At 37.8% G+C, this 20,752-nt stretch overlaps 2 protein-coding genes across 3 annotated transcripts in view; one reads left to right on the top strand and one right to left on the bottom strand.

Moving 5' to 3' along the window:
* Positions 1-1,626, bottom strand: part of MYLK4 (myosin light chain kinase family member 4) — a 145,276-nt gene extending 143,650 nt beyond the window's left edge. The window contains exon 1 of one of the 2 annotated variants that reach the window (XM_075212978.1): positions 1,512-1,626. In XM_075212978.1, the coding sequence (XP_075069079.1) occupies positions 1,512-1,549 (38 nt within the window). In that variant the 5' untranslated portion in view covers positions 1,550-1,626. The remainder of the gene's footprint in view (positions 1-1,511) is intronic. The other variant, XM_075212980.1, reaches the window with a different exon arrangement.
* The window catches only part of WRNIP1 (WRN helicase interacting protein 1), a 59,715-nt gene that overhangs the window by 12,092 nt on the left and 26,871 nt on the right, over positions 1-20,752 (top strand). The window contains exon 3 of the mRNA XM_075212983.1: positions 1,556-1,788. Within this exon, the coding sequence (XP_075069084.1) occupies positions 1,556-1,788 (233 nt within the window). The remainder of the gene's footprint in view (positions 1-1,555; positions 1,789-20,752) is intronic.

The raw sequence follows: 20,752 nt of genomic DNA, 5'->3' as shown, positions 1-20,752 counted from the left end.
AAGTGAGCATGCTCTCTGACTAATGTGACAATGTAATTTTATTCAATACAAATAATTTCACTAAATTCTATTGGAATATTGCTGTAGGGGTCATTATATTGTTTGTTTGCTTACAGCAGTTTATATGAGAAATTTATAGCGGGGTAACAAAGTGCAGACATAATAATTAGCTCATAAACATATTTTAAGAGACCCCTTAACCTTACCCTCTATTTCATTCCAGCAATTATAGCAGTGCAAGTAAGCATGCAAGAGAAATATAGATAGATATAAATATATATAAATATATTATATAATAATGTACACACAGTATGTATGATAAAGGTGTCCTCCCTTACGTTAATCTAGCATTTGTGTGCCACGTGTTCTGTTTCCTGTGTTTTTTACCATTTGATTTTTATTGTACTCAAAAGTTTTTGTTGTCTTGTCTCAGTAGACAGACATGTTTTGACTATTCTTCTTACATTTTGGAAACATTGTAAAATGTGATACTGTGTCTTTGCAATCCTTTATAAATAATGTAGATGCATCTTAGATAGCCACAAATATTAAATGAGTCAGATGTACCACTAGAGTACATGCCATATTTGATTTATCTAGATCGTGCAATGATTGAATTGCGGTCATCCGATGACAGCTAGTGTTTAGACAGACATAAAAAGTGTGCTTAATAGCTTCTCTTATAATGTTATGTTTGTAGCATTATTTTCCCTTCCAAAAACTGTAAACATTCTAACTGATATTGTGATGATAAGTTTCTAGCATCTTGCATGTTTTGGCTTTGGAAGGAAATTCACTATACATTGTGTGTGTGTGTGTATATATTAAATGGCAGGAAAGCACAAGATACAAATATAGCTTTTTGAGTAGTCCGTAGGGTTTAAATGCAGTAAAGGCAGCCACATTTCAAATGTATAAAGTGTAATGATTAAACACCTTGAGGACTCAAGAATTTTGAAGGGTTAGTAATTTCTTCTGTTTCTAAATTAGTGTGATTATCAAAAACAATTAGTAGTAGTGCATAATAAACAGTTGTGGTGCTTTATTTTGAATGAAGGAGAACCAAATCTTAAACACTATCCAGTTTATACCACAAGAGCACATACAGAGTTTATAGGTTACAAGGATGGAAGACTGGTCCAGATTATCTGGGAGAAATGTAAATGGTTGTAAATGATTGCATTGTTTATTAACTAGCTGTGAGGATGCAAGCTGTCACTCAACCAGTTACGATAGTTGTGTTGAATGTACAGAGAAGCCTAGGAAGCTATAGTATTGCAAACAGGAAAGATTTTGTTAACATATTTTAAATCCCTTATAGTATTTATACTATGTGCAATATCATGTAGCCTCTTCTTATTTATTTTTACCTATCCACATAACAAAAAAAATATGAAGCCTGACTTTAAGTATCAGATAACCCTGACTCAGTACTTCACATAAGCATAGAAAAATGTTTAATACTTGTGCTTTGATCTGTGCAGTAATTTTCTTGTGCTGTGTGTACTCACTCAGGATACTTCAGATGCTCTTTTTGCTTCCCTCCCATTCCCAGGACACTTTCTTACCACACGTGGAGTGTGGTACAATCACTCTTATTGGAGCAACAACGGAGAACCCTTCTTTCCAGGTGAATAATGCTTTGTTAAGCCGTTGTAGAGTTATTGTCCTGGAGAAAATCTCGGTGGAAGCGATGGAAGCTATCTTAATTCGAGCTGTGGACTCCTTGGGAATCAAGGTTCTAAGAGAGGATGAGAATGCTGATTGCAGTAGCAGTGATACTTCAGAGTAAGTAGTAGAGCAACAACAGCAGGCATTGGTACACAAAAAAAGAAGGTCTAATCTGTCAAGTGAACAAGAAAGGGGAGGGTGCAGGGGGGGGGGGGGGGGGGAGTGAGCAGCCACTTGTTAAACCTGACTAAATGTGTATAAACATTACTGTTCCACTACTGAAAACCACTGTTAACAAATACATAGTGTACTGAACACTTTAATCACAGAGGGTACTTTGTAATTTCGTTACTTGGCCAATTTTAACCTTTTTGCTATGTGCTGGTTAAATGAGAAAAAGTTTTTTATTATTATTATTATTTGTTAAAGTTTCTTTGCGATAAATGAGGCTTTTTTTTAGTATTTTTTTTAACCTTATTTTTTTAAGATTTTTTTAGGCTGCTGAAATAAGTATAAAATATAAATTATATAAAAATAGTAAAATGTGCTATTTTTGCGCTATTTTTCATGTTTCTACCTATGATTGTTTTGCTATGCAAATGGTAATCCACATATATGTCTTAATATGTGTTTATTTTTCCCAGTTATTTGGATACATGAAATCTACTGTAGGTTTCGGAAGGCTGTAAAAGCTGGAAATGAGGTTGTGCTTGTGTTTTTTTTTTATTAATTTTTATATCTTACTTTAGTCTATAATAATGTATAAAACTGTAGGTCATAATAGACTAGTGATGTGGAGCCTTATATACATGTGCAGCTCTCCAATCTTTAAAAGGCTGCTCATAATCCTTAAAGGTGGTCCGTGGACAGCTTGTTGCCCACTAATGAGATACAACTTGTGGAACAGTGCAATTATCTTTTCATTTTAATAGCACCTGTTTGTTGGTTCTGACTGTTGCTGACATAATGGGGGAATTCAATTCTATTACCGAGATTACGGTAATAGTGCGCTTAAATACCGTTATTATCGTAGTTTCAACGCGGGGTTCTGCTCACAGCTCCCTGAGCTACGAGCAGAAAGCTGGGTTAAATTTGCCATAATAACGGTAATAGATTTAGCGCTGTGATTAAATTCCTCCCAATGTATCAATTTCATTTACAACTGAAACAAGTGAAACCAATTTTTTTTCTTAATAGTGAGAGCTAATCGAGATTTTGAGACCCACTGACTCTCAGGGGGGTATTCAATTGTTAGCGAGACGGGTGAAAATCCAGCGCTCGAAAAATATTAACGTATTACTGCTGAAATCCAGCGAGTAAATTACCGTATTAATAGTATTTACGCGCAAATTACCGTATTAACGGTAATATTTTTTCGACCGCGGGATTTTCACCCGTCTCGCTAACAATTGAATACCCCCCTCATTGTTGCAGCGGTGACCAATTCACCATGATGTGAAGGTACCGCATACTGTCTACATTGCCCATTGTTTCAATAAGGATGACTCATGGCCATCATCTTTGAGTTTTGATTCTGAAGTAGACTATCATTATTTAGAAATGTATATTTATGTTTTTTATTTGAAATTAAAACCTACTGTATTGTTCTTTGAACCATTCAAACTCTATCCAATTAAAACACTCAATGATGTAGAGAATCAAAAATCTCAACATTCAGTACACATTGGGCCCGGTTCATGTTTGAGCGTATGTCCATTTGCATAGAATATCTTGCATGAAATAGCCCTGCGCATATCTGGAAACGGATCATGCCCCAAGGATGGCAATTGCATGCAGTTCATGTCTGAAAGCAAACAATTCGACTATCTATGACTTGGGAGGCAGAACAGGGAGGTAAAGTGTCATACTAACCTAGGCAATGTATGGTAGGGGCGTTCCAAACCAGATGCACCTGATTCAAGTCCTGGGTTTCTCGTAAGTACGCAAATTTTATCCGTATCATTTGTACCCACTACAGAGCAGGTGTAATTGCTAACTGATAGTGGTGACTCACTCAGCTTAATTTTTGAATTAAAAAATACATATAAACGTGCCATTAGCTAGCATTTGTATGCAAGTAAGACTTGGAAAATATGTTGCATGTAAAGTACGCATTGTAAGAATCTTTATGTATTCAATGTAAAAAAAAAAGGAAAATTCTGTAAATGATTTTATATATATATATATATATATATATATATATATATATATATATATATATATATATATATTAGTATATGTATATTTCTTTTCTATTGGTTCTGATGTGACCTTTTATTGTACATGTGCTTGTGCGTATATTGCAGTTTGCTGTGTATGTCTACATATGGCAAGTACTGTTTACTCAGAGTGTACCTAGATTCAAATCAAAACATATTTTGGGATACCCTTTGTTTTGAATACAATTGGAACTACACTCAAGTTCTGAGCTTTTTTTTATTTTTCATGAAACTGTTTGGATTTCACTCAGGCCCATTATGTGTGTTCTGAGAGTTATTAAATTTATGTTTTACAGTACAAAGATAAAATAAATTGGTTGCGCACTGGGGATGTACGATAACACATAAAAGCATTTGCTTTCATTGTGTATCTGTAGTAAATTGTGGAATAAAGCGCCTCTTGCTGACAGCACACTGCCTATTTACCTCATCACAAATACATATTCTGAGACAACATAGAGAGGTGGTGGGCTATAATGGATGGCATGCTTACAAATGCACCATCTAACAAGTCCACACTGTTAGTAATCACTCTTGGGCCCCAGAAATATTGATTTAATTCACTGCCCACCCGAACGTTTGAACACAGTGCTCAATGAGAGTGCCATGTTCACAATGTAGGAGCCATTCAGCACTTCTGCATTAAGGATGTTTGCTAGGAAACTGTGCTAGGAGTCCTTTAGATGTGGTACATCTTTCATGGATGGTGAGGAGGTCCAGATTGGATCTTCTATTACACCAGCACTATTGCATCCATTGTTTAATACTGGGCAAATCTGTTGCCATTGTGCAGCCCATGCCGTACAATTTCTCAAGGCATAATTCTAACGTGAAAACACCAAACCATTGATAAGTTTTACTTCAATAACATGGCTAACCACAAAGTTTGCTGGTGATTTATTACAAATATAAGATGAGAATCAGTTTAAACTTGTCTATTGATTTACAGGTCCCTCATAGTGTAATAAAATTAGAGCTTCCATTATAGCAAGGAGATCATAAGCTTTTTCCTCTAATGGGTGCATAACCAAAAAAATTTCCACCAAAAATAAAAATAACCCACCCACACCCTAAAAATGGCCATAACTAGACATATATCTATATGTATGTTTGGGAGGAGTCTTCTTTGTATTTAATCGATAGGTATCTTATGGGACCACTGGCATGACAAAATTGACATTCAATTAACCGCAATGTTCCTCCGCACATCACTTCTGCTTATGTTTTCCGGTACTATGGTACCTCAACATCACGGATTCCTTCTCACACCCCTATTGGGTGCGAAATCTGCAATGTTAAATTGCCGCTTAGTGCCTTTGCTACCGTTCCGGGGGCACTCCGTGGCTAATTGCATATGCCCCAAGGTGTCCAAACTTCTTAATTACCCTTAAACCCTGGCCTTTGGATGGCAGGCTGTTTTCTTCACTCTTCTCATTTAGATGCAAAAGCCCATATTTTTCCCGCCTGGGGGTGGTTTGTACTTTAGGACTGGGGCTGGTTGATGATTTGAGAAGCGAGGAGTGGTGACTTGCTGTCTATTTTTTAAATTCTTTTTTATTTGATGCATCTGTGGTATGAGCAAAAGTAACTGTCAATCACTTGCCATCCCCTACTACCCAGCTGCCTGTATGCTTTTTTTTTTTTCTGCAACTGATTGACAGTTGCCTCCATTCAGACCACACGAGTTTTCAATTCATTTAATTAAGACAGGACCCTAACAGTAATTTGATTCACAAAGCATAGTACTGTGCATGGTATGAGTCCCTCAAAGTGCCATCTTGTGGCAGAAAAATGTATTGTTGAGAATTTACGTATTATGCATTGGGAAACACGCTAGACGTGTAGATGTGATGCTTCATTAAATCAGCAGCACGCAGAAGAGTAATGAAATCATTCGGTGTTGGAATACAATTTGGCACATACTAAATCTGCAATAGCATTTTACATATAAGCTGGTATTACAGACAGATAATACTAGAGCGGTCAGTGTTATTCTGCATGGCAGATTAATTAGACTGTTACCTAAAGCTTGGTACACACTGCAGAAAATTACTGCAGATTAGATTTCTGTAATGATTTTACAAAAATGGAGTACACACCTACACGATTTACCTTCAGATCTGTGCTCTTCATCTCTCATAACCATCTGCTGAAAAGATTATGACTCTGCACACTATAGAGATCTGCCCACACTGCTGGTCATGAGTACATACACACTTCCACATTTGCCTGACATCGTTTCATCTTTGATCGTGATTTTAGAGAGTTTAGAAAACAAAATCAAACTATAAGGTGTGCTTTGGTGCAATAAAACATGATTGTGGGGAAGTACACGCTAATGTAATCTCTGATCCAACGGTCGTTCAACGTGTGATCTGCATGATAATTGCATGACTACTGTAGTGTGTACTCGGCTTTACTCCAGGGTATCCCAAATTAAATAAATGAAAAAAGTTAGAAAAAATGCAGATACGTTGTAGGGGTAAAAAGTTATGGTGGTATAAAAAATGCAGATCCTTGTCTGTGGACCGTATAATTGTGTCAGACTTTGTAAAAATGTACACATATTTTGGTTCCCTACACTGAGGAGAACTATCTGTTATACCTTTGGGCGTAAGTGTTGGCAGACTCACTAGTTTTGTAAAAGTAATAAGGGCAAGAATAATGGAAATGTGTTTGTGGTTTTTTTTTTTTTTTTTTTTACAATTTTTTACCCCCTTAGAGTTAAAGCTTAATGCTTTGTTTAACTGGGGAGATATTTATTGCTACCGATTCTGATTATGTCCTTATTTGTGCGAATTTCATAAAGCCTTCCTAAAATTTAGGACTGTCTGTTGTTCCCCCACCCTTATCTACAAACTGGAACATCGCTAATAAAAGCATGTACAAGTGTGTGTGGAAACTTTGGGCAGCACGGAATGTAATTGAATGTTGAGATATCAGGTTACTGTATGTTGAAGAAGGGATTCCCTCAGCTCTTTGAATTTCTTTCCCCTCACACTATATTTGTGCCAGTGCTCAGAATATCAATCATTTTAGGTCAATAAAGAAAGTATCCTTTCTACCACAGAGGACAAAATGTGACCGACTTGCTTGTAATTGGAAGAATCAGGTTAAGATGCTCAACCTTCTGTGGCCTTGGGTAAATTTGTTCTGTTCCTTATGAAACATGCACACTGTAGATACTTCTGAATGGTTTGGTTTGTTGTCTGCTTGCCAAACTCAAGTTAACATATTCTTTAAAGAAATGACTATCAGTATGTTTTAATTATTTTTTTTTTACTGGTTAATCAGTGTTCAGACCATAAGATCTACCAGACCATAAAAGACACCAACATTTTTTCAGGGAGAAATATAAAAACAAATTTACACATTTATGCACACTCACTCAAAAGCACATTCACAGCTTTATATGTATATAAATTCAGGCTTGTATATACATGCTGTCACATGCTATCCCTTTGTATTGGCTGCACCCCCTCGTTTTCTATGTCTCTCCATCACTCCGTGTATCTCTTCTCTCCCCACAACTTCTCAATATGTTTGTGTCGCACCTCATACCTCCTCCCCTTTATGTCTCTGTCCCTCATTCCTCCTTGTATGTCTGTCTCTATCCCTCACTTAGATTTATCTGTCTCCTTACTAAATATAATGAAGCTGATAGATAACAAAGAAATTGAAACCTTGTCCTGACAAACCACCCCTTGGCATGGAGTTTTTTTCTTTTTCTAAAAAAGCTATTAATGAGAGACTTCCTTATGGCAGCTGCCAGTCAGCAAAAGCTGAGACTGAGGTCACAATGTAAGCTGGTTCTACAGTTTACTAAATGTATTCATTGTTTTGTTCTCCAATGTGTTTTAAGTTACTGCCTCCAGGACTGAGCTATAAAAGAATGTAAACACTTGTTGAGGTGTTAACCTTCTGCTCGCCCAGATGGCCCAACTGACCCTGGTTTATTTCTGTTCAGAAAGCATGGGCTCATCTGGCTCATGTCCCCCTGCTTAATTAATCTGAAGTTCTGTTTTATTCTACTCCAATTAACTGATTCTGCGCCTGCAAGTAGTGTTGAATTCTACCTGGGGAAAACTGGCATGTTATGTTAATGTGGATCAATGCAAAATCTTAGCACTGCTGTTTGATAGGACTCACTGATAGGTTCACTGTTCTGGCCTAGTGTAAAGCAGTCCCAAATAACAGCTAATGACATCTGAAGTACTTTACAACCAAACAAAAACGTGTTTTATTTTTTTCATGGAAGCTTTAGATAAGGTATGTAATTGTTCTGTATAAATATATAAACTTCTAGGGTGTATGGATAAAAATATCACTCCTGTAATGTAATTGTAGTATACCAAGGTGTGTGATATTTGGATAGGCGTATTATGTAGAGGTACCTGTTTTACGAGTGTACCATTTCACAGCAGAAAAATACCAAAGTAATCAGGAAAGCTTGTTAAAAAAGAATTATATGAAAGCATATGACTACCATGCTTAGTTTAGAGGTTAACTCCTATAAAAAATGATGAAAAGGTATTTTAGCTAATTAATGTGCTGGGTACTGCAACTTGGTGGAATAATTTCTTATTCTTGATATGGGACTCGGCTTTCGCATACATGTGAATAACTGAAACACCTTAACAGCATTAGTAAGCATTGCCATCTACAGTTCATCATCATCATCATCATCATCATCATTTATTTATATAGCGCCACTAATTCCGCAGCGCTGTACAGAGAACGCATTCACATCAGTCCCTGCCCCATTGGAGCTTACAGTCTAAATTCCCTACTATAGACACACACACACAGACAGACAGACAGACAGACAGAGAGAGAGACTAGGGTCAATTTTTTTTTTTTTTTTTTTTTTTGCAGCCAATTAACCTACCAGTATGTTTTTGGAGTGTGGGAGGAAACCGGAGCACCTGGAGGAAACCCACGCAAACACAGGGAGAACATACAAACTCCACACAGATATGGCCATGGTCGGGAATCAAACTCATGACCCCAGTGCTGTGAGGCAGATGTGCTAACCACTACGCCACTGTGCTGCCCAACATCTACATCTACATCCAACATCTACAGTTTGTTTCCATTGTTAGTTATTCATCATCATCATTGATTTATATAGCGCCACTGATTCTGCAGCGCTGTACAGAGAACTCATTCACATCAGTCCCTGCCCCATTGGAGCTTACAGTCTAAACTCCCTAACATACACACACAGACAGACAGAGAGAGACTAGGGTCAATTTTGATAGCAGCCAATTAACTTACTAGTATGTTTTTGGAGTGTGCGAGGAAACCGAAGCACCCGGAGGAAACCCACGCAGTTATTACAAAGGGGTTCATATTTCTGTGAGGTGAACAGCCTTGTCTGAATTTTTAAATACTTGAGGCAGAAATCATAGTTCAATAACCACAAGGAACTCCAATAAGTGGCGTTGCCTAGCATAATGATTCTAATTATTTTGCTGATGACATCGCTCGCACACCAGTCTTATTGGAATGAATTTTGATTAAGGACTACCAATAGTTGCCTGTTTAAATGAGATGTCCTCTGCCTCTCTTAAACTAAGCTGCTGACTATTGTTATTTGGCAAAAGTGGATCAGTTTACATTAGAATACCTAAATTATTCTAAGTGTATGTCTAAAGAATGAAAAATACTGTGCCTGCTTCCACGGAGCATGGCAAGTAAATGCTTTCTTATTTTTGTTACAGTGTGGAGATTAGTCTCCTAGTAGCTCAGGGTAAACAGTTCTGTAGAAGCAGAGGAAAGTACAAAGTTCATACGCTATCTCTGAGATTGATGTATGGTGGGTTATTTTGGAGACTACAAACACTGCTGCCAAGATCTTTCCTCCAGTGTCCTAGCACATTGAAGGTATATATAGAAAATATTTCAATAGGCAAAATCATAATAAACAATTCACATTATTAAATAAGACCTAAAATACAGGTTGCGTTCCAACAGTGAATAGCTACAGTTAAATAGCATGCTTGGAAGCACTGTCGAGACTTGTTATAGTAGGAAATTAGTGAATTTATTGCATCCATATAAGGTTTTGGAGGGGTTCAGGGCCAGCAAGTGATGTCAAATTTATTGAAATTTTAAAACCATGAAAAATAACTTTTTTATGAACTTTTGAAAGTTTGCCTCAAAGGAGACAAGCTTGTCTCCTTTTTGATATGATGTTTGCTTTTCCAAACACAATTTCATTACGTGCTGCGGAAATGGAGGAATTCAAAGCAGACGAGAAGCAAGAGGCATCAAAGGCTGCGTTGGGTGAAGGTCTTATCTCCATGATGCCGGAGAGAAATACTTGGCAGAAAAGCCTGCATTTTTGGCCCAAATACCTGAAGAGGTTCTGTATTATGCAACATATGAAATTATATTTCCAACACAGTCTTAAGTGTGTTGTATATTTTGTAATAAAGTTAAATACATTCGCTCTGCTATCATATTGAACATGTCTGCCTTTGAATCTTGAATCCAGGAGGTTTGCTGCAACATGAATTGAGTGTCTACAAAATTCTTACCATCTGTTAATAAAGTTTTCAACTTTTCGGTCTTGTCTGTATGAAGCAGAAATAAACATAAATTCTTAACAGCAGCTAATTTTATGTATATGGTATTAAAAGCAATATCTGTCAGAAGTAAACTGTCTGATTCAGATGCAATGATTGCTGAAGAAGTAGAGTATTTAGGGACTTCTGAAGCTGAATCCAGTAGATATCCTTATTATATACTTTGTCCCTTACACTTTTGGGGTGCTTTAAGTTTTAATGTTTCTTGAAGAGCTTCCTTGTTTGTTAGCAAACTTTCAAATGAGATCACCACTGCAGCCCAACTAGTTTTACAACAGTTTTGCTGTTAATATGCTGCTTAATGACTGCAACTACAGTATGAGTATATGTTTGAACATTTATTTTGCACTTTCATAGATTTTTTGCCCAATGTACAGTTTCATGATGTCATTTAGAAGCCGGTTTAGCCTATGAGATGCACATTCTATTGTTGCAGTATGTGGATAGCTATCCATTGTCATATCCTGTGCTGCTTTCATAGTGGTTGTGTCACGGCTCAGGGTATTTTATGGATCCCTTTTGCCACTACTTAGATGTTCTAGCAGTGGATGGTTGAGGTTGAACAAAACACAGAAGATGTTAGTAGTGTTGCAATATAGTATATTGATAAAAGGTATAACAGCAACAGTATAAGATATGTACAACACAGCAAGCTGAGTACACGGCAGTTCACAAAATACAATGAAATCATGAATGAAGTTCAGTTGGTAACCAATAACAACGGCATGAAGATTGAACGCACATAACTTAAATAACTGAACTGGCTACTAGCTTGGCAATATATTCTTGATAACAGTCCAGCAACTAATAATTAGCAGAGTAATAATAATAGCTGTGCCAAACATAGAACCACAGATGACAAGGTAACTTGATTGAAGTTCAGTAAAGAATACAGGCAGCCGAGCAGAGAGGTAGTTGAGCCAATCAATATGAGTGCAGATGTAATAGGCAACTCACGAGCCAGTTCAGTGTGCAGATGTAGAAGTCCAGTACACAGGTAACAGCCGTAGGAGATTCAGTAAGCAGTGAGGAACTACAAGTACCAGGTATGGTGGTTTGTAGATGTAGAAGTCCAGCACACAGGTAACAGCAGTAGGAGATTCAGTAAGCAGCGTGGAACTACAAGTACCAGGTATGGTGGTTTGTAGATGTAGAAGTCCAGCACACAGGTAACAGCAGCAGCAGATTAAACTAGACCAAGGTAGACTGAGTAACACGAAGATCAGGCAATGAGCCCATAACCTTGGGAGGTTCATATAGTGCTCCAGGACCAATGAGGTTTAGGGAGTGGTCCAGATCACAGTAGCTAGGAACACCTGTGAAAGTAATGTCTCTGAAAGAGAAGCAAGCAGACTCATGGTTCTTAAAGGGAAAGTCACAGAGCCGGGACCTGACTATAGGACCGGCGTATGACAGGTTGCATAGTGAGTTAGCAAAGCAAATACTTTATTTCAAATTTCTCTTGATCTTCCTGTATGTTACTACTCATATTCTCTGCTGTATGCATGTTCTCTATTGTTTTAAATGCTTCTGTAAAATATTAAGATATTATGGCAAAGTTAATCCTTCTCTCTGCACAGCCATCTGTATGTATTGCGAGACAGTTCATTGTGGATTTTTCTTTGGAAATACTGCATTACACAATCTATTTTCTTACTCGAAGGATATGCAAGCTTGATCCTAGGCTGGAGAGGCTTCTCTCCTGACGCTGCTGATGTGGTAGTGGTCCTGTTCCATTGTCATACTGCTTTTAGCGGGCGCACAGTTCCACAAGATATGCAGGAGTGTCCAGATGAAGGGCAAAGACTTGCTGACCTTAACTGTCCTCCAGTAGCGCTTCGATCTTCAGTCAATTAGTACAGCAGGAAGCGTAACCCCTGCTAGTCCTGACATTCAGAACACGATCGCACACAGAGAGGGAACTGGCAGTTCTTATGTGGTCCTGATTCCCAGTCTCCTGGGTGGGCTTGTGCAAGGTTTGGCAGTTCTTGGATTCTGAGACAGAAGCAGCTGCCCATCTCTCTCTGCAGACCCCCTGCTGTGAGGATGTCACAGGCTTTATTCAGTAGATCTTCCCAGGGGAACTTAATCACTCTGGTGATATCGGGCTGGAGGGTAAATTTATTATGCTCAGATGTTTGAAAATCGTCAATATTCAATGACTTTGACAGCAAAATTTGAAACAGCATTCTGTTTAAAGGCAAGCATTGTTCCTTACTGCTTTACCTCTGACTTGCTGAGCTGCAGATGGTTGCTTTCAAGCTAGGAAGGTGGTACCCAGATTGGTTATAGCTCTCTTGCAGACCCAGTATAGTCACCCAGGCAAATATCCGAAATAATATACATAGCTTTATTTAACAAAATGGCACCAAACAGCAATAATACTATTTTAAATAACTTGAAACAAATAGAACTACAGACAACTTGCAGGATATAATAAAACCACCTCACCGATATCCTAGCCCCTCTCAGGGGATGCTGTCTAATCCAAACTTCTCCTTGGACGCGGACCCTCTCTCCTTTAAGGCTACCAGGAAGGCAGCAGTTTCACTCTTCTTTTGCTGGACACTCAGTTTCTCAAGAACTGGAGAGGTAGATCGGGACAACGGTAGTATTCCAGGGACTGATTGTCCCTTCCTCGTTACCTGGCAGAGACCCAAGCCTCACTGCCAGCCTGTCTTCAGCTATCACTGGGCAGTGAATGCCAATTTACTGTTCTTAGGAGCTATCTTTTAAATGCAGAAGTGACCACCTGAGGAGTCCCAGGACCTTCCTGATTGGTCTTTTCTGTGTTTTACCTTTTTCACAATACATGTATTGTTCTATGGCTATACAGCAGAGTTTGTTTAAATAGGAGAGCTCACAGTCCAGAGACATTGCATTTCCGTACACAATGTAGTCCTCTGTAATTAAACAAAGTGCTATATGGCTGGATACACACTACTGAAAGTTTCTCCCGATGCAACATCTTTAACGATTTTACCAATGACAGAAAACAAAACAAAAAAGCCCCGATCAGCGTGCTGATATGTACAAACGATAGACTTTTTTCTGGGCTCTTCATCTGTCATAACTATCGATGAAAAGAACATGACTCTGTAAATTCTATGAAGATCCTGATCGTGAATGCATACACACTGCAGAATTGGAACAACATTGTTCCATCGTTGAACAAGATTTTCAGTTCAGTTTGATAATGAAATAATATGATGTGCTTTGGAACAATAATTGTTCTTCGTTGCAGAGTGCACACCACTGTGATATCGGGCCAATCAGACGTTTATCGTCTGAGTGGCCTGATCTGCTGAAAGAGGGGAAGTGCCTCTTAACAGTTATTGTCTGATGATCATGTGTAATCACCATATAATAAGTCTCTACACTACAGAAATAATTAAGATGTCCAGGGATGGGGGTGGAGTGCACAGGTCTCCCCCATTTTTGATTAAAAAAAAAAAATCGGGGGTAGCCTCAAATGAAAAAGGGGAGTTCCCCTTTTCAAATGATATGAACCTTTCATTATTTGATTACACGTCATCAACAGACAATAACACTCTACACTACAGAAAACATTAAGGAGCCCAAGGAGGGTATTCAATTGTCCGCGGGATTGCCTAAAATCCCGCAGACCACGCAGTCTTATTACGGTAATCCTGCGTGGAAAAACCGTTAATATGGTAATTTACTCGCTGAATTTCAGCTCGCGAGCTGAAATCCAGCGAGAGATTACCGTATTAACGGTAATAGTTTTTCCGCGCTCGATCCCGCGGACAATTGATACCCCCCCAAGATGTGGTTTTGTGACCATTGTGGCACTTAAAGACTCATGGGCACCCTTGTTTGAAAGAGGAGACCCTTCTGTAATTTCCAGACCTCCCCCAACGTGGCTTCAATAAACTCAGCAGTACCCTAATTTTATGCGTTTAGTTGTCAAGTTTTCAAAATGTTGTGGCTTGTTCCTGTTTATATATCTCCTACACTTTTTATGTATTTCATGCAAAAAAGAAAAAATTATTTTCAAGTGCAGATTGTATGTGTAGAATTTTGCTTTTGATGTTTTTTGGAAAGGTGCATTGATGCCAAAGCAAGAACCACAAAGTATTTCTTGGTAGTGTTTATATAAAAATAACCCTCTCTTTTTAGTTATTTTGGGTAGATTGTCTTTGCCGCGTGAGGAGGTATAAGCAAAATAGTGGTATTTTCTGAGAGGAAAAAAAAACTGTCCAAAAAGTGCCAAAATAGGCTCAGTGGCAAAGGGGTTAATTACTGTTGGTGTACAGTGTTTTTGTATACAGGCAGATTGAATAAGGCGGGGGTTAGGCTATGCTGCAAAATATTATAGGCTTGGTATTTGGCTTTCCATTGCTTTGTCTTATCTTCAGGGGACAGGATCACTGTTGTGGAAATGCTTTTGCTGGAAAGTTGTTCTTCCTTTTGCAGATAGCACATCAGGAAGGTGCGCAATGCCTTACTATGGACTGCAGGTCCCTGCTCCAGGACTCTTTGTCATCAAGATCTACAAAGTTTCTGTTCTCCGTGCATCTGTTTCTGCTGAGTTTTCAAGAAGGAAGAGTTTATATGCAGAGAATTGGGCTATGGTACCTGGAGAATGCAATCTACTAGTTACAAATAGGAAAAAAAAAATTTTTTCTTATTCAGTATCCATTTATCCATTGCACCCTGCAAACAGAAAATAAGAACAAAGTAAACTATTGAGACTGGAGGTGACTCATACCCCTATTCAGATTCAGTACATACAATAAATGAAGGTAGTACGGTCTTCTTCAGGCAGCAGGTATAGCAGTCCCTAGTATTTATTCGAACTGAAGACTACTGCTGGAGACTTCATATAACAATTCAGCAATATTGAAGGAGATGAGGCATCCAATGCATGGTTGATAGACATGGATGACTTCCAGTTGGTTAACTGCGGCCTTGTTTATTGTTCCAACTATGGGTTTTGCCCTGTGTGTCCAACTCTTTCTTCTTCAGTGCAGCTTATAATACTGAAAGGTCTTTTTCAAAATGACAGAGAGAGAAAAATCTGTGAATTTAAGCTAAAAACATTCCACTCATTGACATAAGGGCTCAATCTAACACCTGGATTTATGACCCACTACATGGACACACTTCACACCCCACAGCGAAGCGTCTCCAGATCTCTGAACTCATAGGAATTTACGCTTCCATCCGTAACGAAAGCCTCAGTTTTATTACTTTAACTTATCTTAATGATATATTCTCCCCCCGTACAAATTTCTTGATCTAACAGCTCTTAAATGTTGTGCGCCTGTTTCTTAGTCATTCATTTGTAAAGTTTACTCATGAAGGGTCCTCTGTGCTCTGAAAGCTAGCAAATTCAATAATAATTTTTTGGGTTAGCGATAAAGGTATCAATCATACTTTTTGTCTTTTTTGACCCGAAAATATTTAACATCACAAAGCAAGTCTCTAGGAAAGGCTTCTTGGTTATATAGTTAAAAAATAAATTAAAAACAAAGGGTTTAGTTTGTATTTAAATTTGAAATGCAACTTTTGCTTTAAATATTTCTAGCAGAATCTTGTATTCGATGTATAGCATTGACAAACACTCAGAGGTTTATTTTGTCTTGTTACCTATTCTTACACAAATCTTGATGCCCTTCCAATATTTTCCAAGTTGGCAATTCTAACACATTTAAAACATCTAGCAGTTGGGGCCTATTCAAACACTTACAAGATGAATTGTGTGTGTTTCAGAGCTTGATTTAGCAACAAGTAACAACTTTAATTCCTGTAAAAATGAATGAGAAATTAGAGCTTACATTCTGTTCACATGACTTTTTGTAAGTTGAGGTGACCCTACAATAGATGTGTGGTTCACCAATGCAAAAGAGTGAATGGTAAACTCGGCCACATTGAGAAGCAATGCTGTATTGCATTTTGTAGTGATTTTCAAATAGCTTATACAGATAATTCTATCTTTATTTCTGTCTCTCTCTATCTTTATTTTGTACATTTTCTAATATTTTTCAGTATATAAAGGGAATTAGAATAGAGAAATCATGTTGAAATACAATGGCATATGAATGCTTTGGATTAGTAAACTTAGTTCTAGAAGTTCTTGGATATGATAATACAAATGTGATTTACAGATTGGACATTGGGCTTAATAGCTAACTCATCTAAATAAAAGAACAAGGTTTTGGTATTTAATGATGTCTCACAGGGCACACACAAAGTATGATTTTATGTGTATCATTTAACATGTTAAAGCAGATTTAATTTTAGACAAATGGCATAACGTTAATTTTATTGTGTAGCTGTTCAATGGCTAAAAGCAACTTGTGTTGAGTGGGTTCAGAAAAATTATTATGAGATATGCTAACCGTTAGGGCTATGGCTATTAGATAAGCCTTTAGAACCAGGCTAATCGAGGTCTTCACCTTTAGCAGACGCCTTTCCTGGAGAACTGATGTTGTTCGTAGGTACTCAGATGCCCCCAGATCTTAAGATCTAAGGTAGTAAAGGCTTATCAGTATAACCATAGCGCAGGGTGGAGGAAGCCAGAATACTGGATGCAGGTACCGTGGACAGGCGAGAGGTTGTGGGTCAATAGCTTGCAGGATAACCAGGAAACAGGCCAGGGCAGGTAGCAAAACATGGGTAATACAGAAAACAGGCAGAGCGCAAGACCCAGAGCCGTAATTTAGAATTCTAGCGCCCGGGGCGAGAAAGACAAATGCCGCCCCCCTAGCCCTCAATTTTAACCAAATTAACCTAGAATATTCCTAAATTGCGCCCCCCTTCAGTGTTGCGCCCTGGGCGGTCGCCCCTGTCGCACAGCCCTAGTTACGGCCCTGGCAAGGACAATTTGCGTTCAAGCAGGTTCAAAGCCAAAGATCACAGCAAGAATTAGATCAAATGCAGAATATCCTCAGGATAGAAGAGGACAGAGCTGGTCAGCAATTGTGCAGCACACAGACACTATAACCGTCAGGGAGGCTAAGCACTCCCTGCCTTAAATACATAAAGTGGCCAATCAAAGGCTAAGCGCTTAGATTGTACTAATTAACCCTCCAGAATATGCTTAATGTATTATCTTGGATTGCGCACGCGCCTAACTGCCACAGATGCCAGGATGCGGTGCTGAAGCTTCTTAACCGTTGAGTTTGTGACGGCCGAGACAGTGATACAGGAAGTGACGTCTTGGTTGTCATGACAGCCGGGACGCAGGTGAGAGCAGTCAGACGCAAGCCACCGCTTGTAACACTAACATCAAACAATTTTGTTTTGAGTCTGTGTTGCCATAAACTAGTTTCATAGCATGCATTTCAATAACACATGCAGTTTTTATTTGCTCTATTCTATTGGATAACACTCCAGTACACAACAGAATGAAAACATGCTGCATTCTTACAATTTTGGCTCTTGGATGCATTAACCTCATTCTGTGTTTCTAACAGAGCTCAATATAGTTTACAAGAAACAAAAGATGGAAATGTGAAGTACATCTATAGGCCGTCAATTATTTTCTCTAACATTCGTGTGCATGGACATTTATTTTGTATGGTGGTTAAGGATCGCTAAATTAGTGAAACATTAAAAGCATACACTTTACATTAAATAACTCAAATTGGATAAACCTTTACAATAATTTCCTTACTAAAATCTCCTGGTAAGAGAGCTTTTCTTTTCTTCATTTTAAAAAATGGGTATCCACAGCAATATCCAGGTTTAATGGCAGAATTCTGTTTTAAAAAAAAATAAAAAATCACACATGGCACAGTGTTACAATTGTAAAAATAAAGTTCTTAAGAGAACTGTTGCACTTGCAAAGAAAAGGGCTGAGCCAAACACAGCGTGAAGTGGTTTACACATTTAATCCCTGAAAGGCAAAATGTAAAAATACACCTGCTGGAGAATATGTACAGTACTTACTAGAGTGTGGGATGATATCAGCAGCAAATATATACATTGTATACATTATACTGTGTGTCATGAATTTGTTTTCTTTCATATAATTTTGAGGAAGTTCAACACATTAGACCATGGATTTATTCAGACTATTTATGACACAATACTGTTTTAAATGTGAATGTTAAAGTGTTAATATTTGTGTTTAGTATTTGCATCTTACATTGCTACTATACTGTAAGGGGGTAGACAGACACTAAGGGGTAGATTTGTCGAACCTGAGGTATTTCTCATAGCAACCAATCAGATTGTAGCTATCATGTATCTAATACATTCTAGAAAATATCTAGAATCTAATTGGTTTCCATGGGCAACATCTTCACTGTTTAGCAGGTTTTGATAACCTTTTATAATATTATTTTGTCCAATGGGTTAATAAAAAAGCAAAATACAAATTAGAATGCTTATTTTCAATATGTTGAAAATAAAGCCATGTATAGTCAATGTATAGCAGTTAATGGTGCCAAGGTATTACTTTAATTGTAATACTCAAAACACGAAATACAATTTTGAACCCGATTTCTTATTTTTAGCATTAAAATATTGGTCTGATGAAATAGTTGTAGTCCCCACACAGTTGCAGTGTTGTTGTTATTTTGTATTTGGAATGTAGAATGTTTCACAATGTAGTTTTGTTTTCTTTTTTTATTCCAAGTTTTTTATTTGACAGAAGTGTGTGCATACTCTCCTCTCTTTATAAGGTGACTAGACTGCGTGGTCATATTTTGGTTGCATCTGTCTCTACAGTAGTGACGCATGCAAGAGACTTTCCATCCACTTGATGATCTTTGTGTTGTGATTGAGAGGACATTGCTGCAGTACATTTCCTTTCCTAACTTGTTACCATTTCCCAATAGTAGGATTGTATGCACATGAAACCAATCCCTTCCACCTGGTACTAGCAGTCAACCTAGATTAAACACTTCAAATTTGGAATTCCTTGTGACTTTTTGGTATCGTTTAGGAAAATAACAGCCACGTTTCTTGTGAGCTGGCAACTTATCATCACGAATGCTATCCTAAATTAATGTTGTTTCCCCCTGTTTTAGTGGAAGCTAGAATCTATCTTGATGATGATCAAATGGTCTAGGCTAAGTTCATGTACACTTCTTAAATATCCACTGAAAATTCCAGTACTGAGGCTCTCTGACAGTGGAAAATAATTGAGTATAACATTTTATGTAATGTCTATGCAGGTCCATTAAAAAAAAGGAGTGCAAACTTGAAGCGTACAATTTCAGGCATGTCATGTAGCTTCAGTGTAAAATAAATAGTTGTAATTGCTCCATTCATAATTTCATAACTTTAGTTCTCTTTTAAATATACTTTCTTAAAATAGATTGTTGTGGGAAAATTGTCTCCAACACGACAGACTACCACATTAGGTTTTGGAGCCAGAAATCAGTGCAAGATATAACATAATAATACTTCATAGCTTCATAATGTCATTTTCTGCTTCATACTTGGTAAATGTGTGTGACATTGGTTTAAGATCACCTTCTAAATTGAGGTACATTGGTATTGAAAGGACTTGGTATTGTCAATTTAGTATTGCTCGTCACACAAGAAGGTGTGAGTGGCTACAGGCAGCTTCAAAAGACAGTTGTCATCAACCCTCACACAGGGCCTATGTATTTATGGGTAAGGTACATTATTTCAACCCTGTAAATGTCGGCACTTAACCTGCCAACATGAAAATGTCAGCAGGCTAAATGCTGACACTTTCAGTGTGTAGACAGATGGACAATGTCGTCAGTGTGATTGGCGAAATTGTGAATCTCACCAATCACAATGCCGACAATAAAAGACTAATGTATTAGTCTTTTAATGTTGGCAATGTAATTGTTAAAATTGGTAATGTCGCCAATCACACTGACGACATTGTCCACCTGTCTACACAATGCAGGTGTCGGCATTTAGCCTGCTGACAGGTTAAGTGCTGACATTTACAGGGTCAGAATAATGACTTCCACCAGTATTTATACAGAAAATATAAAAGTTCAAAACACTCTTCATATTTCATGTGCTAAGAGATCTTTGTCAATCTAAACTCAGAATTGGAAGCTACATAAGGTGTGCCAGTTATAACCTCTGTGCAGGGAAACAGATTTTTGCATCTTCTTGTAAAAGGGGCCTAATCAATTCATATTTGATATGCAGTTTTTTCCCCCAAAACTATGTATGTTTATTGAATTGGTAATTATATCCCTATGATGGATCAGAGGAGAGATATGGCAGGTATAAGGAATTTGTGCTATTGCTACTTTTCCAGGGTGTACATTTGTGTAACATAGTTTAGCATCCTTTTGCCCCTATACA

Source organism: Mixophyes fleayi, chromosome 5 (genome assembly GCF_038048845.1).
Source record: "Mixophyes fleayi isolate aMixFle1 chromosome 5, aMixFle1.hap1, whole genome shotgun sequence".
NCBI lineage: Eukaryota > Metazoa > Chordata > Amphibia > Anura > Limnodynastidae > Mixophyes > Mixophyes fleayi.
Note: the sequence above shows the minus strand (reverse complement) of the source record. Positions and strands in the feature narration are given on the sequence as shown.